This window comes from Lampetra fluviatilis, chromosome 5 (assembly GCF_964198595.1).
Source record: "Lampetra fluviatilis chromosome 5, kcLamFluv1.1, whole genome shotgun sequence".
Classification (NCBI taxonomy): Eukaryota; Metazoa; Chordata; class Hyperoartia; order Petromyzontiformes; family Petromyzontidae; genus Lampetra; species Lampetra fluviatilis.
The window spans coordinates 23,864,244-23,890,290 of NC_136279.1; the positions used below are offsets into that span (position 1 = coordinate 23,864,244).

Consider the following 26,047-nt stretch of genomic DNA (forward strand, 5'->3'; position numbering starts at 1 on the left):
GGCGTCAAGTTGGCCTCCGATGTGCGTGAGGGTCACACAACAGCCGCGTGACTCCCATGTTCGACTCGATTCTCACCGGATATTTGAACGAGGAGCCGAATGCCGCTGAACACGAATTGTCCGGGTATTCGAGGTGTGTTGTGATGCACGCGACATGGTGAGCATGAACGGGGCTCGTAAGTAGTTGGGGTGAACGCGTCCGCCCCGCTCGCGTGTGATCACGCCAGCTCTCGCCTGGCGCGTGGGGCGGGACGATAGCGGTGTGGGACGATAGCGGGATGGCAGTGGTGGCAGCTAACTCGCCGTTCCTATTGTTGTCTGGAAGGACAAGGATTCGCACACGTTAAAAAGGATCACGTATTGCATAGTTTCAAATCACCTTTGAAAACACAAACCAGAAAGAAATTTTTTTTATAAGGACAAAAAGAGGAGAGAATGAGAGTGATCAAGGACGTCTATAATTTTGCATTATTAATCCCGGTTATGACAACCAATTCAGTGGCATGAACTTTAGTTAGTAGGTAGGACATCTTAATGCTGTGGAGCTGCTGAGTCTGAGTCACCTCTGTGCCCACTAACCCGCTCAGCTGTGTCAGAGCGTGATCTCTGGTTGTGCTTGGTCAACCATGGCAGTTGATGGGGTTCACCAGATTTCTACTTCCAGCTTAACCTTGCTGCCACGGCAAAAAAACACCAGGATCCTTTTTTTAGCCATATACCCGCTGAGTAACTGCATTGACCACCATCATCATCGCCATCAGCCTCAGTCCCTTAACCGTGAGCATTGTGGGAGCATCAGTGATGCTTTAGCAACTCAACTCTGTACGCCTCTTGCCATATCCACAACGCCTGCCGCTGATTCCCTGCCATGGACACTTGTGTTTATCTGGCCGCTGCTCCCTGCTGACGTCTCCTCCTCGTCCCTTCCAGGGGGCTTTGCAGGACGCTGCTGGGAAGTCTCTCTGCTCTGGGAGTGAACGTTGGTCAGACCATCGCAAGTGTCTTCCACCCCTTTGCTATTGCCGTTCGTGGTTTGTGAATTCAGATCTCTTTGTAGAGCTTTGACAAACCACTCATGGTTTGTAACTCCTAGAGGCAGAGTGTAATGTGCCCCTGTGGCCACATTAACTCAGAAATATAAAAATCTCAAAACTAAAAGGTAAAATCATTACTATTAAAATGAACATCGAGGCGGTGATTACTTCAAATTTACAGCCCTGAGCCAGTGGTACAGATTCCACATTTCTATGGTGGGGACGAATGTATCCAACCACTGTTGATTTCTATACAAAGTGGTACATATTTGATCGACCCCAGATATATGATGGGCTGAGTTAACCGCCAACCAGGGTTATAACTCACAAGCTTCCAATTGTGAGCCGCTCGCTCCACCCCTGAGTGACCTGGCCGTTCCAATCCAAACCCAGGAACGTCTGATCTGATTGGCTGCACTCAGATCCACTCGGCGCTTCATTGCATTTACACAGAGCCGTTCCACTCCCTGGGGATGCTTTGTGTGCATATGTGTGTATTGACACATAGGCTGTGCGCTTTAAAACTTTAAAGAAAAGCAATTTAAGGCTTATCCAAATTTTACATCGTATTACTATTACGTATAACCACCAGTACCGTTTTTATTTCTGCGATAACAGTGACCACTTTATTATGAAAAATGTTGAAAAAACTTTCAAGCCAGATAATAGTTTGCAGTGGCACTCCTGACATCATTTTATACGGTGTGGTGTGTACACATCGTGGCACGCCGAGGTGGCTCAGCAGTGGAGCGAGCGGCTTGCAATCGGAAGTTTACACGTTCTGAGTAGGACATCACTTTGACTTGACCACTATTCGGTAATAATTTGTCACCGTTCCTTTTATTTGGTACACTCCTTTATTGTGCAAAAACAGTCGGCACAGAACCAGTTTTCCATTTCGTAACGTCTATACATTCTCATGCAGAAAGTATTAATGGTTTATCAGTACAGTGCTGGGATTAGTGCAGCATCACCACGACATGGATAGAGGACATCCTGGCTTCACAGAGAAGTTGTGCCAGATCCGTCACTTGGCAAGGAGTTGATGTAAGCCACTCGGAACTAGGACTGTACACCAGGTAATTGTTCACAGCATGTGATAATTGTCAACGCAACTTCGTAATGTTCAGCGCAAAGTAGTGTATAGAGCGGCATGCACATGTATTTGTCAATCCACTGCTGGATGAAGGCCTCCCCAACCCGTGATAATTATTGTGTTTGACCAAACTTCGCCATGCTGGTCAGGGGGTGGGGGTCCAGGACAGATTCAGATATCACTCGCCAATCATCTTAGCTATAGCTGCTGCTCGAACTCACGTGGTCAGGTTCATAGAGAAACGTGCTACCATCTATTGCCACTGCTCCCCACTTGCTTAAAAAAAAAGAAACACTGAGTGAGTTGGGGGAAAAAAACGAAGTTTTAATCGCTTTTGTATTTACTCCTCCTATTGCCACTCCACGCGAGAGGCGGTTGTCCGTTCGGCTTTTATCGTGAGTGCCAGAGTGGCGCGCTGCAAATCGCTGGCCCCCAGTGGGCTGAACAAGATGGCCGGTGGCAGCGCCGAGGCCAGAGCGCGGCCCCGTGCACCGGACTGGGAGCCCAGTCGGCGCATGGCCTCACCGCGGACTGGGAGCCCAGTCGGCGCATGTTCTTACCGCGCCGGCCGCCGGACCACACTGCACGGGAAGCTCGCTGCCACGTGTTTTTCGCCGTGCACATTTGTAAATAATATTTCCGTAAATATGGGCTTCAAACGATAACTGCGTGCACATTCTCCGAGCTTGTTTAATGCAACCTTTGGCACAGGTTTCTTTCCCCTGCAAAGGAAATGCACGTGGTCCTGAATTTAAAATGAACACAGTTAGACTCTGGGTTGAGTAATGTGTTAATTGCATCTGTGACCCAATAAAGAGGTACTCGTGTGATGAACGCCAATGACCCCTCACCACCACCTGTGACCCCTCACCACCACCTGTGACTCCTCATCACCACCTCCCCGCATGGAGACTTGTCTGTCAGCTCGCAAATGTTGATCTCGTGACCTTGTAGCTCATCCACCCTCTCTGCCGTTGATACGCAAGATCCTCTTCTCCTAAAACGGCCACTGACTTTCACCTGTAACCAGACCAACTGTGTCCCCATCCATGTCTGTCACTTGCATCTCCAATTCAACAAGGTTTGATTCGCTAGACAGAGCCAGTATGTTCGTACCCAGTTTCTGCACCTACCCAGCAACATAAGAGACCCACGCACTCGCACAGATCCACACAGACATCCTAGACTCAGAGACAAAGACCCCCCCATATAGCCTTAAGAGATTGTTGGGGCTTGTGCTGTCAGCGAGCACCTACGAAGGCCGGCACGACTCACGTGGGGGTGGCCAGCACCACGCCCGGCCGCCATGGTCAAGGTCTGTCGATCATTGTTGGGGGTTGACTCTACTTTACCACGCTGGTCAGTGCAGTTTTGTGAAGGGGGCTCCTCTCGTCTGGCCTCTTGCTGACCACGTGCTGCCGTGCATGCCCCTGTCGAGTACTAGAGCCGCCCAGGCCTGCACAGCCCTCAAGCCTCTCGTCACCACAAGGGGTTTTGTTTCACTATATTCTACTGCGGATGCGTTCGGCGTTGTGCTGATGTGGTTTGGAACTTCTCCACCTGGCCTCAGGTTGCACTCAAGAAAAACGGAGAGCTGCTTCCTTCGACTTTGAACGTCTCGGCATTTTAAGAAAATCATTCAATCACCGAGCGATTCGGCCTCCACTTGTTTCCCACTCACGCAAAAAATAGAGGTTACAGCGACTGTCATTTCAGCAAAATAACTGGCCTGCAGCTCGGTGTGATTTCACGTCACAATTCCCTTAAAAATTACGGCTGTTCAATCTGTGGCGGTGATTCAAACTGGTTCCCCCCCTCATGCCTCGCGCTCGTTCGCTCGCTCTCGAAGGGAGAACGAACGTCGTGGGATTGCGGCCGCGCTTTATGAGTTTAAATTATTGTCGCTATGATTATAGTCGACGGTGCTCAGGTGATTGTGGTTATGGTCGTGCTCAATTGGCCATTGTGGAGGCGAATCGATTGCGGAGCTTTCGTCGCGTGCAGCTCCACTGGGCCCTGCAGCGGAATATTGATTCAAAATCACGCTCTGCACAAGTAGAACGCATCACCAGAGCAATTAATGGGGAGCGGAGCTAGACTCAAAGTTCCAAAAAATATATTTATATGAAAAATAGGAAGCGCTTTTGTCCTTTCTGGCAATAAAACAGGTGTTAGATGTTCAAACACAAAGTAGATACATGTCGCAAGGAATCAAGTCTGCATTAACCACACTTGTGGTGAACATGCAAACAAACTGATTATGATATATTTCGATTTAAAGCTTTCGTGACTGCAGGGATTCATCTTCTTGGTTCTTTCGGTAAAGTCACGTAGAAGGGAAGTAATAAAATGTTTTATTTTTATTATTTTATTACTTCCCTTCTACGTGACTTTACCGAAAGAACCAAGAAGATGATTATGATATATGCATTGTCTTTGAAACCGATTGGCCTACACCAGCATTCGTTCTGCCTCTGGTGTAGGTCAATCAGTTTCAAAGACAATGCAGATGTTGAGAGTTGGTTTGCATGTTCACCACCAGGACGTGTGGTTAATCTCCTTGGTTCTTTCGGTAAAGTCACATAGGAGGGAAACAATAAAATAAAATATAAAACACATATTCATTATTATTTTATTATTTTCCTTCTACGTGACTTTACCGAAAGAACCAAGAAGATTAATCCCTGCAGTCACGAAAGCTTTAAATCGAAATTTAAATCGAAATTTACGTGTGGTTGTTAATGTTGACTTGATAACACCTGTTTAATTGCCAGAAAGGGTAAAACCTATTCTTATTTTTCATACTTTGATACTGGGAAAAAGGTCCCATGATATGAACGTGATTATGCTGAGGTGCAACATGTGGCAGATTATTACTATAACGAGGCAAGGATGTCTGTTTGTGTGTAATGTACGTGACGTCACTCCACATGTCGCACCCCCTTCATTAATATTCATGAGCGGGTGGATTTTTACACTCGCGCAGGTCGAGCGGAAAGAAATTATTTTTTCCACAAATTCACTTTAAGTTTGACGTTTCTTTATTGAAAGTTAATCTAATTAATAATTCTACGCAGCAACAAAGTGGATTTGGTGTCTTTATTTATTTCTTCAGCACTTGCGACAAAAGATACGTCTAATTTATGCTTCTACATTATGGTAAATTAGACATTGTATGGAATTCCAATTTATTTCAACCCCATCGACCGAAAGCAGAAGCGAATAAAGTGAATGTGAACAAATTGAAGGTCAGTTATATACAGTGCTACAGTGACATGAAGTGAGGTGTTTTATGACATAGTTTCGTGCAAGAATCACTCATTAAATTTACACAAGATACAATTATACACTGTATTTTTGGTTCTTTCGGTAAAGTCACGTAGAAGGGAAATAATAAAAGAATAAAAATAAAACAATCAAATTCTCACGACGTTTCGATTGCAACACAAGCAATCATCATCAGGTGTGAAAACCACAGCAATAAATTTTGAAAAAAGTGGCGGTTTTTTCTTAACGTTTCAAATTTCTTGCAGTGGTTTTCACACCTGATGACGATTGCTTGTGTTGTAATCGAAACGTCGTGAGAATTTAATTGTTTTATTTGTATTATTTTATAATTTCCCTTCTACGTGACTTTACCGAAAGAACCAAGAATATGAATCCCTGCAGTCACGAAAGCTTTAAATAGATAATTATACTCCGCTCAATTTTTTTAGTAAATATTACAGCTTCCGTCCTAGGACGGGCAAAGAAGCTAGTATTTAATAACGCCGTGCCTAGAGGGTTCAGCAGCTTGCTTCGCAATCATGTCTAAATCACTTAGATTCAGTTTACCTACGTCGCAACGGATTCTCATTGCAGCTAAAACAACAAGGCCCCCCCCCCCACGCTTTTCAAATGCAGCTGCCACGAGAAGCTTATTGAAGCTACTGGGCCATGTAACTATGTGAGTTTAACACGTAGTCGGCTTTCGTCACCGATTTCCATAATCGAGGTGTTTTGGGTTATATCTCGTAAATATACAAAGGTACCGTTGAACCCACCACCGCCCGACACAGCCATTTAGTAAGGGTTGTCACGTAAACAGAACGTCATTTCGTTACTAGTACAGCACACCGGTGTGTTGGAGAGCAAAGCCACAACATGTTGGCATTTTCTGTTTACAACCCTTACTAGTTGGCTGTGTCGGGTGGTGGCGGGTTTAATGACACATTTATATATTTACTCGATCTAACCCATAAAAAACGTGTATTATGGATGTAATTATGTGTTTGTGTATGTATGTGTGAGTCTGTGGATATCAACACATGTTTTGGTGATGCTGCTCCTGCAGCGTTGGCAGTGGTGCCCCAGCACAATTAACAAACAAAAACAACTCAACACGCGCAGCGTTAGCATGGGAAGAAGGGCCGTTGCCCAAAACATCGCCGATATGCAGTATATTTTCATTTTAAGGCCGCAGTTATAAGCGTGCGTGCGCGTCACCACGTGTTTGCGATGCATGTGTACACTGACACCATGGGCACGCTTGCAAACGAGGTGTCCCATCTCCGGCGATGTCCCCGGGTGAAATAACGATGCGAGGGCTGCGTCTCCTCTGTCCCCCCGCAGCGGCGCGATCGGCGTGGGCTTCTACGGGAACAGCGAGAACAACGACGGCGTGCAGAGGCTCACCGCCAGCCTGCACAACGCCAACAGCACCGTGCACACGGTGGACGCACTGGTAAACATGGCCACGGGCCACGCGCACTCGCACACAAAGACAAAGATCCCCCGTATAGCCTGTACCAGACTGTAGGGGCAAGTGCTCTTAGCGAGCACCTATGAAGGCCGGCACGGCACACGAGGAGGTGGGTGGCCAACACCACGCCCGGCCGGCCGCCTTTGCCTCCGCAGTGGTGATGTTTACACACCGTACCAGGTACTCAATTGAGGCCGAGTCGACCTAGGGGAGGCCCAAGACGGGTTCAGATAATCGTCACTGGTGTTGGCCGTGAGCGGGAATCGAACTGAGGTGGCCGGGTTCGTAGCGCAGCGCGCTAACCGCTACACCACCGCTCCCCACGCACGCACGCACACACAGACAGGACTCACCGCCTCAAGTCACTGGCTGATTGTAATTGTGATTTGTTAATGCGCTCTGGGAAGGAGCAGTGTTGTGTGCTGTTGTCACTTCAGATTGATTTGTGAATTAGAATTGTTTGCAATCAGGGCTGCTGTTCAAGGCTACTTCCTGACCACCACAAGACGGACACACAGATGCTTTTAGCGGCTGGATGGCCTCAGCGGTAGAGCGGGCGGCTCGCAATCGGAAGGTTGCGAGTTCAAGTCCCGGTTGGGAGTGGAGTCAGTCCAGCGTTCCTTCTGGGTCAATTGGGAACAACTTTTGTGGGAATTAACAACAGTGGATGTCCTATGGATAGACTCACCCCAGCAATAAAAATTGTGGAATTTCAGCCACTGGTTCAGGGCTGCAAACAGGAGATGAGCACCAATGCCACAAAGTTTATTTGAGGAGGAAACTTGTCAAAAAGAGCTTTGCAGCTCTTCGGATTCCTCCAGTCTAAAGAAATATTCTGAGGATTCAGAATTAACTTTGATTTGACCGCTGTGTAAGGTAATACATGGAGAGTTATGATAGATACTACAGACTGAGACCAATATCGCGGTTTGTCAAGTAAAACACCGGCTAGAGTGGGGGGCTGGGATCTCGGGAGGGCATCGTCGTCGTTGGGGCCGTCCGTGCCGGTGTGGGTGGAGCGTCGCTTCCGTCCACGCGCATTGCGAGGTCACCAGCAGTACGGCCGTGGCACGGCAGCCGTAGTGCCACTGGCACACGGGCTATGTGGAGGGCAACGCTGAGGGAGATTGTCCGCGGCACGGGGATTGATGATCGGAGCGCACCCTGTTCTCCTCACCATTCAAGCGAGGCGATTTCCCCATGGTCGTGCTGCGAGAAGACGTCCATAGTCGGCGCTTGGTAATATGGACATGGCCGCTTTGGAGCCCTATCTCAAATCTCAACGCACGTGCAGCTTCATTTGTGCCTCGGTAATTTGTTTGTTTTGATCCCTGTTTGTATTTGTGACCCGAGTTCCTCTTGTAAAATACTATTTTTAGTGTCTCAATGGGCTCTCAGAAGGAACATTCACGGAGCTCCGATTTCCAGCAAAATCTGTAGATTAACCATAGGGTCGGTGAAATGCAACGTGCTTTCACGGCCCATGGGCTGATTCATTCAAATTTCTAATTAAAAAGTGACGGACACACGGACGCGATTTACAGTGGGCCACATGCGACGACCGCGGCCTCGCCACATGCACAGCGCTCCACGTCCGTCTGACAGTTTTGTTTGAAGATGTCCATCGTGCAGTGAATGTTGAGCCGGTGTGTTGGTTGTGACTCGCACCTGAGATCGAAGCGTCCCGCTTTGAACCGCGCACACCGATGACATTCTTGAATCGAGGAGTTGACAAACCGGCTCCGTTGCGTGGAGCAGCACGCGATTACCCCATCGGTAGAGTAGCCGATGATCGCCACGATCAAGAGAAGAAGCCAGCGCCTAGTGAACACGCGTGGCGTGTGGAAGGGTCAGGGCTAATTCCTCCATTGCAGCTGAGACAGCGAGGGCCAGCTGAAGTTCCGCCGATGCGGTTCCTACTCCAGTCTACGGCCAATGCCGCTCATGAAGCCGTTTACAACGGTGTCCACTTATATTGTGATTTCCAAGTCTTTCGTCGCGGACCATATTATCAATGCAATAAACAATGGGTATTTTTCTTTTTACATTTAACAAAAAACATTATACACACATGTCAGTGCATAATGTGTGTCTAATTTACTTTGTTGCACAAACATATTAGTGCCAAATTACTCTTGAGGTAGGGACATTACTACTTTAGTAAGCCACGAATGTGTGTCCCGTGCGTCACCTCACTCCACATGAGGCCCACCCCCCACGTGACGTCAATCCACATGAGGACCACCCCCCCACGTGACGTCACTCCACATAAGCCCCCCCCCTCATTAATATTCATGAGTGGGTGGATTTAGGTCGAGCTGAATAAAATAATTACTAATATAATAAGCCAAGAATGTGTGTCCTGCACGTGACGTCACTCCACATGAGCCCCCCCCCCTCATTAATAATCATGAGTGGATGACGTGAAGCACCCCCCCTCATTAATAATTATTAACGGGTGACGTCACTCCACATGCCGCACCCCTCCCCAATAACCATTTGCGGGTGACGTCACTCCACATGGAGCACCCCCCTCATTAATAATCATGAGCTGGTCATTATTTTCGATTGAATATTTCAGATTAACTTCAATACACACCCGTCCTTGGACGGGCAAACAAGCGAGTGCTATAAGAATGTGTAATTCTCTGCAGCATGTTGACATTGTGACAGGGTATGTATACCTCGTACACACACACGCTCGGCTGGCTTGGCCTGGGCTGCAGGCTGGAACTCTGCTGATGAGGCGAGACCGAGAGGCGCGGGGCAGGAGGGCACGGCCAATCCTGTCGGCGTTGTGATGTCCTGCACACACCTCTCTCTGTGTCTCTGCTCCCGCAGCACCCATCTCTCTCCCCGTCTCCTGCCCCCCTCTCCCCTCGTCTCACCTCGTCTCACCTCGCTCCGTTGTGTGACGGTGCGAGTACAATCACCCCGCAAAATGGGATATTCCACGGGCGCACGGCCAGTTTAGTAAACGTCCATCACGGTTCACGCGACGATTCAATTCTCCGGGCGTTAAATAATACATGGGGGTGTGCACGCACGGGCAATGCGTGCGCTCGCATGCAATATTCAGAACCATCCGTATTTACATTGTTAACTACAGGTCTTGAATAGCTTTGAAATTCCTGTTGATATTGAATATTACAGAGGCGCCCTGTAACCCTACGAGGTCAAAGCCATTAGCGTCAACGTTTCGCTCGGCTCATCGTTTGGCCAGACGCGCTCACGGTGGCCGCCCGCACTTGGCTTCGTCTCTGCTTGCTGTCTCTCCGACTGCGTTGTTGTGTTGTCCCCGTTGTGATGTCGGACGCTGTCTCTCCGTCTCTCCGTGAGACAGCGTCGGAGGCACGATGGCGGTCACGCTGGCAGTTCCGTCGCCTATTAAGCAGTCATTCGTTCCATTTCAGTGAATGAATAATATGATTACTTTATTTTTCTAATATAAAAAATTAAAATTTCACGTTTTATTTATTTTTAGCAATAAAAAATAAACAACAAAGTCAAAGAGATTTTCTGCTCAAACGAGTATTGGGGCGATGCTCATCCCCTGTTCACAACCCTGAGCCAGTGGTGGAAATTCCACATTCCTATGGCAGTCGTGAGCCTCTCCATAGGACAACCTCAGTTGACTTGCCCACAAACTGGCACCTATTTTACCAACCCCAGAGGGATGATGGGCTGCATTGACCGCCCAGGAATTGAACTCACAACCTCCCGGTTAAGAGTCCCTAGCTCTGCCGCTGAACCACTTGGCCGGATGAGAACGGCGGCAGGAGACGTGGAGTCGTGGGTGACTGGCTGGGAAGCCTGACGCGGGCGCTCCGATAGCATTGCCGCGTTTCACGTGCGCGCGGTGAAGAGACGCTTTTTCATACGGCACGGGAGACGGTGATTGATTCGACGTCGAGAGAGATATTAGCGCAAAGCATCACAGCCGGAGGAAGAGGCAGCCGCCCTGAGAGGGCTCTCCGGTCGTCACTGCCAGACGGACATGTTTCTTCGTCGTCACTTTGACAGAGCTTATCACGTGGCTCCTCATTAAATACTCGTTCATGTAAAGTTGCATGATTAAGGCAGTCAGATGAAAAGGCCGGTCATTAAGTGCAGTAATTATCATATGGAGCCCATTGTGTGAGGTTTGGATTGTGTTTCGGTTGTCAGAGGGCCATTGAGTCTGATGCATGACGGTGGTGCTTGATTGCTGGCACAGTGTGTGCCTAATTACGAATGAAGCCCCCAAAATGGAGCACTTTTTTGCGTTGGACAAAAAAAAAACCCCAGTCTCCCGCGCTTATAATTTATGCGGTTAAAATGAGTGAACAATTCCTGCTTCTTCCCTCGTAAATGTAGCTGCACCCGTGAGTGTCTGAGCCGAATACTTTATAGCCTTTCAACTCACAGCTCACAGACGCAACAAGATCCTTGTTTGTAAATAGCATCGAGGGGCAATTTGGGTTGTCGTACAAATGCGTACGTGTAGTTGTAAACTCTAATTTTAATGAATATGTAAACAGCAGCACTGTGCATGCCATGAAATAATTTGTCAAACACATTGAGACGTTAACAATAGGGTGCAGGGAAATAGGATAATCATGTAAGATTTATTTTGTTGTAAAGTTTGTGGCTCATTTTCACGGTGGTATTGCCAATAACTGGTACCAGCAGTGTTAAGATCGGCCTCTGTGGAGGAGGCTCGTGAAGGACGCTCCTGGGCAGTAAGAGGCAGATGCCCTCCAATGACAATGGAAGACAGAGGAGCGACGATCACAACAACGAGCGGAGTGCCAGGCGGCTAAAACACAGCAAGTTGGCATAGTAGGGGGCACAGGTGGTGCATCTGCCAGTAATTTCAGTCAGTCGACTCATGCCACCTGCCAGCGGGCGTTTGACACTTCACGTAGCCTTAAAGTGCACATTTGCCTGGCACAAGCGCCGTGGTGACATCACCGCCAGTGGTGAATGGCGGGTGTTGGTGGTGCGCACAGCAAGTACGACCAAATCTCCTCCGTGCTCGTGTAGATCCATTGACTCTTTGCTATCACCCCCTTGCTTGTTGATCCCTACCTGTTGGACGTCATAGATTCTGAATAATTATCGCAGCCACTACGATTCGCCGCACACACACCGCAATGCATCCTTGCGTCGGATCGTAAACTTAAATTGTGACAAGGCCATCAAATTCCCCGCGAGGGGACGGGTGACTAATTCCACCGCTTATTGCATGAGTTGAAACATTACATGGTAAAATGTGTTTCCAGTCTCATATATTACTAGCTTTACTACCCGGCTTTGCCCGGGACTTGGATTTACCACGCCCGGCCGCCTTTGTCTCCCCAGTGGCGATATTCACACACACCAGTTACTTGTTTGAGGCTGAGTCTACCTAGGGGAGGCCCAGGACCAGTTAAAATAATCGTCACCGGTGGTAGCCGTAAGCGGGAATTGAACTCAGGTCGCTGGGTTCGTAGCGCAGCGCGCTAACCACGACACTACCGCTCCCCCCCCACACACACACATGCGCGCGCGTCCATAGGTACACTACACGCGCTTGCTGCAGACACACGCAACTTTCAGGTTGCGTACGGCAGTAAACGACTGAAATAATAAAGCAGCAATGGTGCGCGAAGAACGCCTTAGACCTGCAACACATTTGTATGGCACGTTACTCGCGGAGGGTTGGGGGGGGGGTGCGTGACATCAGCAGGCACACTGCGTGACGCTTCCGCATGTGGGTGACATCACAGATGTGACGTCAGAGCTTACTTGCCGTGCAAAATATATCCATTATTGCGCCCCCCCCCAAAAAAGGAATTTTTTATACTTTTTGCATGGTCTACAGTCTGGAAACTACCCACATGCCAAATTTATATATATATAGATTAAAATGAACCTTCCCATCAGTGATTTGGTGACGCTGCTGCTGCTGCATTGGCAGTGGTGCACAAGCACAATTAACAAAACGGCTCAACACCATTCGTCACTAACACTGTGGCTCTGCAAGGAAAATATAAAGGACGAATACATGCGTGACCCCTATCTGTGTGCTATGTAGGAGGACCATTGCCCAAACCGTCGCCTATCATTTGTTGCCAAGTCGCTTCTGAAAAAGAGCTGTATAGCTCCGTGGGCCAATTTGTTCTATAAACATCTTACCAGTTCACCAACATTGCTTCATGCGAGCCTGACTGCTGGTCATACACTGAACGTTGAAAACCGGTTCAGAGTTTTCCTTGTGTTGAACCAATACTGCTCAAATTATGCACTTTCATAAGGCCATGCGTTTGGCTAATGGGATGTGTAAAATTAAAAGCTTTATTTTTTATGTGTAGGGACAGATGTGTGAAGGAGGCATAGTATTGTCTGCTCATTTACTTTCTTATAGTCTCCGCAATGAAGAGAGCGATTAATTTGTGCGACTAATATTCGCAGAGGCGCAGAGCCGCTTTGGATGCAGAGAGGAGTTACTCCGCTGTTGCAGTAGCAGCAGGGCAACAATAGAGCCGAATAACTGTGAAGGCCTTTATTCATTCAGTTGAGAGCAATTTGTATGCAGGGTATGGCAGACTGACACTCGAGAAAGTTCAGCGGAAATGCAAACCAAAAATAAAGTGTTTCAAGCGCAGTGGACTACTGCACAGGGCTGCCGTGCGTCTGAGCGAATCACCAGCAAGCAGGGACCAGGGAGACTCGGTTGTAATTGTTATTGTCATCATCATCATCGTTTACAGCACTGTGTCAACCCGCTGCTAGATGAATGCCTCCCTGTGCCGTGTTGGTCATGGTGGCTATTTGACCAGAAACGTCATCACACAGGTCAGTGTCGTAGGTGAAGGTGGAGGGGATAGGGTGCTAACCCATGTTAGCCGTGGCCAGGAATTGAAACCAGGTCACCAAGTTCACAGTGCAGGGCTCTAACCACTGCGCCACCACCACCAGATTAGATCGTGACACGTATAGCAGACCTCCCTCACAAATGGGGAAGGTCTTTCGATCAATGATAATGAATCCTCGACAACCTTGATAATTGATCGTTTTCAAGACTTACTTTCACTGCAGGGCCAGCAATGCAGAGAACGTGATCGATGAGGAGACACTGCATTATCCTAAACTATAGTGCACTGGGGTTTAGGGAATTCAGGACTAACGAATTTCATTTAAGCTGTGCTCAGTGTATCGGCAATGATGTTTTATTTTGAGTGCAATCAATAGAGGAAGTGAATCCAAAGCTGGGCCTTGCCATGGAAGGGTTTCATGGTCACAAAGCCAATGGCCATACGAATTCTTAATGCTGCCATGTGAGGCGATGGATTAGCCTTCTCCATGATACACGGCTTCTCCAAGCCACGGGTCTGGTTACCCGCTATTCTTAACATATTCGCACCCGAACCCACAATCCTTTTATGGATGGGTTCTTCACATTACCAGCGTATTTGTCCAGATTAAAAGGAGTGACCTCGAGCAGCGATGATCTGCGGGAAGCTCCGCGGATAGCGGTGTGGAGTGGCGCCTGCGGTTGTTGTTGTTGCTGGGAGACGAACGTGGGCCCTGAATAGTGTCAGAGTCGTGGCGCGGTTTGCCTTTTGCAGCAGAACTCCGTGATTCAAGACCACCGGCCGCCCCTGGGTAATAAAACTGTGCTCGCGCATTGTTCATGAAATGTACCGCGCATGCGCAATCCGCTTCAGTAGTGGATGTTAAAGATCCCACGACGTTAGTTGAAACACGAGTGGACCCTGTTTGCCGGCCTCATGGTTCAAATTCGAAAATTACTCAACCGAGTAAAACCACACAGCGACACTGTCCCCTATATGCAAACTACACGGTTTGTGAAACACAACGGCTTCGTGATGGCCTTCGTGGTATGAGAATGGCATTGATATCATCATCAGCATTGATCAATCCACTGCTGGATGACGGCATCCCCAACCTGCCCCTCCCCCCTCACCTCGCGGGACATTGCGATGCGGCGATCCACGCAGCTCTTGCACGCAGCTCTCTGTTAAGTTTCCGCAACGTCGCGCCATGACGTGCGAGAAACGACGCCGCGGTGACCGCGTCGCTCCCTGGGAGGAACGAGCGGCAGCATCGCGCCGATGGCCGCTCGGCCCTGGGCTGAGGATCAGATTTAGCGACGGCAACGTGCGGTCCCCCCCCCCACCGTGCATTGGGGGCCTTCTGTGCGCCGCGAGAGCCCCGAGCGTGAACCCCTCGGGAGGTTGAACCCACCGGTGAATGCTTGCTGGAGATCGCCGTGGGCGGTCTCTCGCCTCTGGCGATTGGCAGATGGTGTGCGGTGGGGTAAAGCGTGGGTAGTGCCACCTCTTGGGAGATGTCTGGCTAGTTTGGAAGAGTCGACCAAAATATTCTCTGGAGGGGCTCTCTGGAGCTTCCTCCGTTTGAGACCCTTCTGCCAGCAGTGGCGTGAGCGGGACGTTGCAGGGCTGCACCTTTAACGGTTTAATGCCATATTCTTGGTTCTTTCGGTAAAGTAAAAAAAAAAATTATTGTTTTATATTTATATTATTAGATTATTTCCCTTCTACGTGACTTTACCGACAGAACCAATAATATGAATTCCTGCAGTCACGAAAGCTTTAAATCAAAAAATAAATTAAAGGTTTAATGTCATTCAACCGAATTGGTTAGCGTCCTTAGTGTGGTGAAACTGAGCTCACTTGGATGTGCAGAGAAGACACGCAACAAACACGGATGTGACAGGGTGGAGATTGTGAGTCAGTTCCACGGTGAAGATTCACAGGGACTGTCTGGCCTCGAAAGACTCGCTCTGTGTTTACACGACTCTACTGGCATATTAACTAAGCAGTCGAGCTGGGGATGTAGTGAATTCCTCCGATTAGAGGCCACCGCTCTGACCACGGTGCGACCGTAACTCTCGGCGACGCGACCGTGACTCGCCGCAGGTGCTGGTGACAGAGTCGAACCTGCGCGAGGCCGTGGGCTCGGAGCTGCTGCGGCTGGAGGAAGCGTTCGCCAAGCGGCCCGAGTTCCTGCGCCTGGTGCGGCGGGCGCGCACCGAGCTGGACGGCCTCCTGCAGCAGCTGGCCGGGGTGCCCTTCTGGGGCCGCGGCGTGTCGCTCGAGCGCACGGCGCACAGCATCTCCTTCGTCGAATTCTACAGGTCAGCGCTTGCTCGCTCGCTCACTCGCTCTTTCTATCGCTCTCTCTCTCTCTCCGGGTTTTGTTTTTCCCATTTGTTTATTTTTTGTTACGCTCCCCACCCCCACATTGGGCAGCTGCTGGATGAGCGAAGGCGCGTTTGTGAGCTTGGTTTAAACTCTGGGCCGCTTGTTAAGAAAGCCACCGAGGTGGAGGCAATGTAAGCGGACGCGTGCTCTGGGCAGAGCTCAGGGTTGTGACACGAGTCGAGATGAACGGGGAAACGTTCACGACATTTATAATTGGTACGATCGGTGGTAACGCCTAAGAGTTTGTGACTCCGTGAGCGTGTTTGTTTAACCGCCCGGTTCGTTTGTTTACGATAGCATTTTAGTTCATATGTTGGGCCTGCAGGGCTTCCTTCAGGAATGTTGACTGTGAGTCACTTAGGATCAGGGTGGAACAGTTCACATCAAGTCCGGTGATGGAAATGGGAATGTATAAGTTCTGCTGTGCAACCCATTCGTCCCGAAGCCCAGGAGTCGGAGTGGTTGTGGGAAGTGGCGGTCCGCACGTTCGGTGCTCTGGGAAGCTCTGGCACGGCTCCTCTTCTACTGCCGCTCAGGTCCAACACGTGATCCATAAACAAACAAACTGTCGGTTTTACAAAATAGCTCACGGTGGGAGTATGTTCATCCCTGGATTGGTCAGGATTTGTCCCCATCAGCAATGTGTTACTGTCGCATCATCATCATCATCATCAAATAAATCGCATTCAACTCTTAACAGCTAGCAGTATGCAATACGATGACGTCATGGTTGCACAGGGAGAGATGCATCTAGCAGTGGGTTAATGCAGATGATTCAGATGATGATGACCACCACAGAGTTCACGTCATAGGTTCTATGTACGCGCGTGTCTCGCCGAATAAAAGCCTTGTTGTTGTCGAAGAGTCAGCATTTCATGAAGTTGTTGGTTCTCTGGAACAGATTGAATCATATTCACCATGCTCTGTGCATCGATATTTCGCAACAAAAAAAAAACATCATCAATGTTGACGCCGTGTTGTGAGCGTGGGGTTACGTCTCCCGCATCGGCGTGAGCAGTGGCAGCCGCCCATGCTCATTAGCATAAACATCACGCCATAACGAGCATCTCGCCCGCCAAATGATGATTTGCACACTGCGGATGGTTTTATATTTATTTATTTCAAGCATTTGGTCCTGAATGAAGGAAAACTTTGCAACGTTAAATCGTGGATTTTTTTAAAATTCCCTTCATGACTTTTCGATAAAACGGCACGCAGTGCGCGCTCGATCCGTGTTCACTCTACGAGGAGGACTCGCGCGCGATATCCGCCGTTGAGGATGGCGTGCGCGTGTGCAGTGGGGCCACGGGGATAACCGAGATGAATCGACCACCGGCAGAGGTCCGTGGTGTCCACAAATGCCGTTGTTGATGTTCTAGAGGTCATTGGCCAGTCGGTAAAATGGCAAACGATAAAGGTGCATCCCTGCAATTTCTTGCTCAGGCCACTGCCAGCCTCCAATGGAGGGAGCTCCCTAGAACCGCTCTCTGTCAGCCAGGGCCTTGGTTTACATTGCCGTGGGTTTAGCGTAACGTGAACCACCCAGCTCACAAAGCAACTTCACCGATGTAAACGGTGTAACAACGCTGTTTTGTAGTTAGTCTGGTGTGTTTTTTCGCAAGCAGCAAATGCATACTTTTTGTCACGGCAAGCAACTTTGAATTCCAAAAGAAAGGACATGAGTTCCGTTGAAGTTTCCTGCCCTGTGTAATTTTTTTACCTACGTGACTTTACCGAAAGAACCAAAGAGTATGGTTTCCTGCCCTGGTCCGGTGAGCGGTTTGTAGGAGCAGCCTCGTAAGTATGTATGTGTGTTGAACTTCTTTCGCATAGTACGTAGCCAACCGCTTTAATTGGAGGTGCTGGGGAAGGACAATTGCTGCTGCTGCTGCAGTGTAAAACAAAGATGCAGCTTTGGTGAAAGTGAACTTTGCTTTAGTTACTCTACTCATTCATGTATCTTTGCGTCCTTGTAAAACAGTTTTTCTTCCGAACACAGTGATGAATTTATGGGAATCACTGTTGCCAACAATTGTTTGGTGACGAATCGTAATGTCTCGGCTTTTGTCTGTCCACTGACGGAGGCCTCTCCCTCCGCTCGCCAGTGCAGGTCGTGACGGGGGAGTCCAGGATCGGTTCACTTGTCACACGCCACTGATGTTGGCTGTGACCGGGAGTCAAACCCAGGTTGTGTGGGTTCGTAGTGCAGCGTGCTAACCACCAACCGGTGCCGCCGTTCCTCTAATGTGGAAATAAATTGATTACACAGCAAACGATTCGGTGATAAACTGTTCCAGTTAGAAAATGTTTTAGAAGGTATGTTTGAAATGTGACTGCAGTGGCTGGACAGGTTATAAATGTAAACAGGTAGGTGACACGTTTAAAATTCACAGCCTATGCTACAAATCATGGCCACAATTTGAGAGGAATTATGCTGCAGTCAAAGGTGGCAGGTTGTGGATAACGATGATAAATGTCAGGGCAATATATGAATACAAAAACACCCTTTTTTGCCAAGCGTATAACCTCAAAAATGTTCTCTCCACACGAACTTATTAATCAAATTTGCTGATTTTGCTGTACCAGTCCGTGTGCTAAATGCGCGTGTAGCGATGCCGTCGTAAATTTGTATCGCCGTGCATTCATCACGGAGGGCCCCGAGCTTCACGGCTCCACACGTTTCAAAGCAACATTTCCTCTGCCTCTAAAACAAATACGCGCTGCGTCTCTGGTGCCGTTGGATATAGATGTTGCAGGAATCCAAATTTGCGTTGTGTTTTTCCTGGTGATTCGTCCTGAGATTCTTTCTGAACGTGTCAAAAGTGACGTCAAGAAAGCAGAGAGAACACAGCGGTACTGTTGTTGTAACAGAGTACAGCAAGAGAGAGAGAGAGCAGGCGACACATTCACATGAGCAGACATGCACAGAGACAAATAGAGAGACAGACACAGACCAAGAGACAGACAGATACAAAGACAGAGAGAGACAGAGAGACAGATACAGACAAAGGCTGCACAGACAGTGAGAGTAACAATGCTAGCAATCACAATAATAGTACAATGACCTTCATTTTCACGTCTCCAGAGCCAGAGTAATGCAACATTAATATTCATGACGTGTTGATTAAAGGTATTTGTGTCGTATAAATCTGCAGTGGTGGGGCGTTAAAACGTCTTAGTACGATAATAGGTTTTCCCCCCCTTTTTTCTGGCAACAAAACACACCTGTTTTGTTGCCAGAAAAAAGGGAAAACCCGATTATCGTATTTTGGTACTGGCAGAGGAGATCCCATGATGTTTTAGTACGCACGCACACACACGCACGCGCACACACACACGCGCGCACACACACACGCACATGCACGCGTACTTATGCACGTGCACACACGCACACGCACACACGCACGCGCACACACGCACGTACGCACACACACGCACGCACGCGCACACACACACGCACGCATGCACGCACACACACGCACGCACACGTGCACAAAGATAACAAAGAAAAATATCCCCCAGTATAGCCTTAACAGACTGTTGGGGCAAGTGCTGTTAGCGAGCACCTATGAAGGCCGGTACGGCACACGAGGGGGTGGGTGGCCAACACCACGCCCGGCTGCCTTTGTCTCTCTAGTAACGATGTTTACACACCGCACCAGGTACTCATTTTAGGCTGAGTCGACCTAGGGGAGGCCCAGGACCGGTTTAAATAACCGTCACTGGTGTTGGCCGTGAGCGGGAATCGAACCCGGGTCGCCAGGTTCGTAGTGCAGCGTGCTAGCCGCTTCACTACCAACTCATAAAAGGGGTTTAAAACAATTATCATGTAATCAAGCGTAATACTTTTGATAAGTTCCTGTTTTGTTTGAGTAGCTTGTTGTAGTCGTTATGCTTGAGACTCTAGAACACACTGGTGCTGGGTTGCAGTCTCTCCCGTAGTCCTGTGAATAACCTTCCGGAGGCATGCAGCAGATGCCACATTGCATATGCATAACCCAGCACACTTACTCTGCAGTCCCATCTGCCACATTTAATCCACAGTGTCGAGTCAGATGATTGCATTTTGCAGATAATCGTATTGCTGCTGCTTGATCTCTGGGCACCCATGTGTACCGAGCACTCCCTTATCCTCAATCATTTCATCGCATTTTTTTTTATCTCAGCCAGAGGGAGACCCTTTATGGCAACACCCTGTGGTGCTTTTCAACCGATGGGATTTCTGTTCACAGTAACCATCACTCTACCCCCCCCTGCCACCACCCCCTCTTGCACTTTCAACTAAATTATTTTAGCGTTGATTTTTGTTCAACCAGGTGGGAACTGAAGAGGCCAGGATGAGTCTGAGTTGTAAGAGCCGCTGACCTGGCTGACCAACACGACAAAAAGCAACGACGTCAAAAAGAATTACAACAATGGCCCAAATATAAATCGGCAAAAAAAACAATCAAGGTCATATAAATTCGAACAAAAACAACTGTGTTACAGAGGCAATGAAACAAAAAAAGTCTACTCATATTTTATTTGGACTGCATGCACAGAATGCATGCACAGAGTGGTTGACGAAAACCTTTACAGCGATGCACAGAGCACACGAAGACCGTTTCTGCGCATTGTGAGTCGAGCAGCAGCAATGGCTGCACCATCGTGGTCTGTTGAGAAATGGGCTCCAACGTTTGTGTTGCCATTGTGGCCTGCGAGTTGCGTTGTTGAGCAAGCCGCTGTTGCAGGTGTAACGAGCCGATGCTCGCCACCCCCTCTCGGAGGCCAGGTGCCGAGTCACCTCGTGCCGCACAGAGACGGCTGCCACCGGGGGTGCTCAGTGGCAGACGGGATGCGGTGCAGGGCGCTTTGTTGCCAAGGCATTTCAGCGCCGTATAAATGCAACGATTATTGTTGTTGTGTGTGTGCTTTTAAATGATTACACGGCATTCTTTTCCCACGCACAGGTGGCTGGCCTACCTACTGCTGCTCATCCTGGACATTATCATCTGCCTGTTGGTGCTGCTGGGCCTCTCGAAGCAGTCACGGTGCCTACTCATCCTGTGAGTTTTCTTTTGCGGGACAGCCAATCACTCTTCTCTGCCTGCTACCATGGTGACCATTCCCGTGAAATTCACTCGATAATTCCTCCACCCACGTTGAGGACTCTGACTCTGCCAGACACTGACTCTGGGGTTTCATCCATCCACAACATTGCGTTCAACTACCACACTGCTGGCCACAACAACCCACTCACACACTCGCTAACACACTCACTAACCCACTCACACACTCGCTAACACACTAACACACTCACTAACCCACTCACACACTCGCTAACACACTCACTAACACACTCACACACTCACTAACCCACTCACACACTCACTAACACATTAACACACTCACTAACACACTCACTAACCCACTCACACACTCACTAACACACTCACACACTCACCAACACACTCACGAACCCACTCACACACTAACCCACTCGCACTAACTCACTCACACACTAACCCACTCACACACTAACCCACTCACACACTCACTAACCCACTCACACACTCGCTAACACACTAACACACTCACTAACACACTCACACACTCACTAACCCACTCACACACTCACTAACACACTCACACACTAACCCACTCACCCACTAACCCACTCACACACTAACCCACTCACACTCACTAACCCACTCACACACTCACTAACACACTCACACACTCACCAACACACTCACTAACCCACTCACACACTAACCCACTTACACTAATTCACTCACACACTAACCCACTCACACACTCACCAACACACTCACTAACCCACTCACACTAACTCACTCACACACTAACCCACTCACACACTAACCCACTCACACACTCACTACTCACCCACTCACCCAGTCACTCACCCACTCACACACTCACTAACACACTCACACACTCACCAACACTCACTAATCCACTCACACACTCACTAACCCACTCACACACTCGCTAACACACTAACACACACACTAACCCACTCACACACTCACTAACACACTCACACACTCACCAACACACTCACTAACCCACTCACACACTAACCCACTTACACTAATTCACTCACACACTAACCCACTCACACACTAACCCACTCACACACTCACCAACACACTCACTAACCCACTCACACTAACTCACTCACACACTAACCCACTCACACACTAACCCACTCACACACTCACTACTCACCCACTCACCCAGTCACTCACCCACTCACACACTCACTAACACACTCACACACTCACCAACACACTCACTAATCCACTCACACACTCACTAACCCACTCACACACTCGCTAACACACTAACACACACACTAACCCATTCACACACTCACTAACCCACTCACACACTCACTAACACACTCACACACTCACCAACACACTCACTAACCCACTCACACACTAACCCACTTACACTAATTCACTCACACACTAACCCACTCACACACTAACCCACTCACACACTAACCCACTCACACACTCACCAACACACTCACTAACCCACTCACACTAACTCACTCACACACTAACCCACTCACACACTAACCCACTCACACACTCACTACTCACCCACTCACCCAGTCACTCACCCACTCACCACACTGCAGGTCACGACTCCCCTCCTCCCGTCGGATTGTTCCCCCACGCTCCTCTGCTCAAGTCAAGAGACGTGCGACACTCTCATCGATTCCTGGTAGTGCTGTTTGTCGCTGGCCGCTTGACGTTTTGTGTCTCTGGGCCTGTGCTCAGCAACTGTTAAATAAACAACATAAAGCCCACTATCTCCTGTGATTGGTCACTAACGGACAGCCCGTCCTCTAGACGAGCTAATGTGAGATTCACCTGACCCTCGTCACACATTCACCGTTCTAGTAGGGCTTGTTTGGCCAGGGTGAGAACTCAGGAGGCCAGGATAGTCTCATTCTGCACGAGTGGCCTGGGTTACCACAATGACAAAAGCAGTAACGTTTCGGCTACAACGCAAGCAGCCGTCTTCAGGTGAAGAATGAGACACTGCCAAGCTAGGAGCTTATATATAAGCTGGGTTGGAGGTGGAAGAAGAGCGCCTTAACAAAAAGAATGTGCATATCAAGAGGAATTTAGCATATTCATGGGAAATGCGTAGGAGGTGGGCGGGGGGGTTTCAAAGTCATATTATGCCCATGCATTATGCAGGATCAGCAGCACCAAGAGAGGGTGCAGGGAGTAGCATTAACAAAGGAAAGGAATGTTAATGCTACTCCCTGCACCCTCCCTTGGTGCTGCTGATCCTGCATAATGCATGGGCATAATATGACTTTGAAACCCCCCCGCCCACCTCCTACGCATTTCTCATGAATATGCTAAATTCCTCTTGATATGCACATTCTTTTTGTTAAGGCGCTCTTCTTCCACCTCCAACCCAGCTTATATATAAGCTCCTAGCTTGGCAGTGTCTCATTCTTCACCTGAAGATGGCTGCTTGCGTTGTAGCCGAAACGTCGTGAGAATTATTTTATTTTATTATGTTTTATTTTTATTATTTTATTACTTCCCTTCTACGTGACTTTACCGAAAGGACCAAGAAGATTAATCCCTGCAGTCACGAAAGCTTTAAATCGAAATTTACAAGCAGTAACATCCACCACTCGCCTGGCCCTTACTACTCACCCACTCACATGGCATAGACAACCACTGCCAAAGGTTTTGCATTGTTTGTATACACGCATCATTACGTGTTCTTGGTTCGTTCGGTAAAGTCACGTATAAACAAAAATGATAATGAAATAAAAATAATAAATTGAGAATAATAAAGAAAAAAACCCACAATAAAAAAATAGCAAAATATTTTTTATTTTATTTTTATAAATTGAAAATATGAAAAGCAAAAAACCCACGACGTTTCGATCGCACCACAAGTGGTCTTCATCAGGCAGGGAGTGTTCTCTTCGCGTAGGTGTCGATTGACACCCTGAACACCCTTGCAAACGAGACGTTCCATCTCATTGAGTTTTCCAGTTGAAATATTTGAGCTAAAAAAAAGTTACGTTGGAAAGTACACGTGTGTCTGTTGCGGACGGGCGGTGTTTATAAAGCGGGTCAGATGTTCCGTGCAGAGCTTCTCGCAGACTCCCCTTTGAAGTATACATGGCACTCCCCCTCAGATGAGACGTTGATAGTTGCGCTTAAAAAAAAACCGCTGCACCTTTTCTTCCTTAGGGAGCAGGGTTGGCTGCTCAGCGGGGTGCGGTGCAGGATAAATAGAGCCATGTTCTGGGAAAACGTGTGGCTGTTGTAAAGAAGATTAATGAGGTAGTTGCCCCATGATGCTGATGTATGCCCCGCTCGCCACCGAATCCAAGCATCTCCAGATTCCAAGCATCTTATCATCATCATCATCAACCATGGTCAATGCACTATTGTATGAAGGCCTCCTCAAACGGGCGTCGCATCTCACACGATCCTGTGATGCAACATTCCGTCTGCCACGTGAACTAATGTCATCGCTCCATCTCCTAAGAGGACATCCTCTAGGATGGCGTCCATTCCACGTCTTGTTCCGTCTCAGGCTCTGCAATTACGTGTTGGGAAAAGCACCAGGTATCCCCATCACCATTCCCCTGGAGCAGATTTCTAGAAGGCCTGCACAGGTATTTTGGGTAATCTGATCCAGCGTGAAACCTGCGTGAGTGCTCAACTGTCACCAAACTCGTCCCTTGCCTTGGGTTCCCGTGGACAGGGCAGTGTTTTTGTATGGGAGCTACAGGCGACCATGAGACAGTGGTAATTTGTGACCTTGCTTGCTGTGTTTTTTTTTAACGGCAAAGCTTTTTAACACTTTCCATGGCAGCACTAATTAGGACAATTAATTAAATTTGGTTGCAAATTAAAATTGATTACCGACCCTATTCCCAACTATCTGATGGGCTTGACAATGTGAGGGGATAGAGTCACGGGGGACATTGCAAAGGACACAAAGCGAACAGGATTTTACGCACGTAGTTTAATATAAGATCATCCTCCAATTATTTTCACGAAATGAGTATAATGAGCCAGAAAAGTCACGTAGAAAGAAAATAAATTAAACAATAGAAAACGACGTTTCGATTGCAACACAAGCAATCGTCATCAGGTATAACTAAATTTGAGAGAGAGAAAAAGCACAGACACGGAGACACACAGACAGACACACAAGCAGAGAGAAACACCACAGAGACACAGAGAGAGAGACACACAACATAGACACACAGAGACGTATTCTATTATTTAATTTATTTTCTTTCTACGTGGCTTTACCGAAAGAACCAAAGAGTAATTCCTGCAGTCACGAAAGCTTCAAATCAAGTTTGAGTATAATGATAATTACAATATCTGGGTGGAGTAGTGGCACAGTGGATAGGGCACAGCGCCATGGATCCGGCAGCCCGAGTGTTCACTCCCAGTGCTTATCGAGTTGCTCGTCCCATACTGCATTTGTCCTGCACCGCGCCGCATCCCAGTAAGCAGTTGCTGAGTGAGTGGAGCTCATATCTAGGTGAATGCCACTGCATATTCCGTAACTGGCCGTTTCTGAAGTTTTTCCGCCGATCCCACGGAGAATGACGGCGCTGGTTCTGTGCGCGCGTGCGTTCGTCTCCTGGAAACGTGGCATGCGGGCGGCAGACGGCAGTGCCGAAAAGTATGTTGTTGTACTGTACTTCTATGCTGCTGCATCTGTGCTCCCCGCCTTAACCAACCCACACCAAACAGCGTGGTGAAGTACGGTGAAGTAAATGCCCAGGACCCGCGCGGCGTATGGAGGGCCTTCATCCCGCTTTGGATAGACAAATGGCTGTGCGTGTGTACTGTAGCTAGTGTGTAGGTTTGAGTTGTATTTAGAGGTGGAACGGGTTGTCTCCCTTGCGATTCGATGATTTGTCCTGATTCTGTTTCACGATTTG

At 48.5% G+C, this 26,047-nt stretch overlaps 1 protein-coding gene across 3 annotated transcripts in view; it reads left to right on the forward strand.

Annotated features, from left to right (window-relative positions):
* The window catches only part of LOC144932790 (protein tweety homolog 1-like), a 125,269-nt gene that overhangs the window by 40,728 nt on the left and 58,494 nt on the right, over positions 1–26,047 (forward strand). For all 3 annotated transcript variants that reach the window (XM_078857243.1, XM_078857244.1, XM_078857245.1), the window contains exons 3-5: positions 6,742–6,853; positions 15,799–16,016; positions 21,033–21,128. In XM_078857243.1, the coding sequence (XP_078713369.1) occupies positions 6,742–6,853; positions 15,799–16,016; positions 21,033–21,128 (426 nt within the window). The remainder of the gene's footprint in view (positions 1–6,741; positions 6,854–15,798; positions 16,017–21,032; positions 21,129–26,047) is intronic.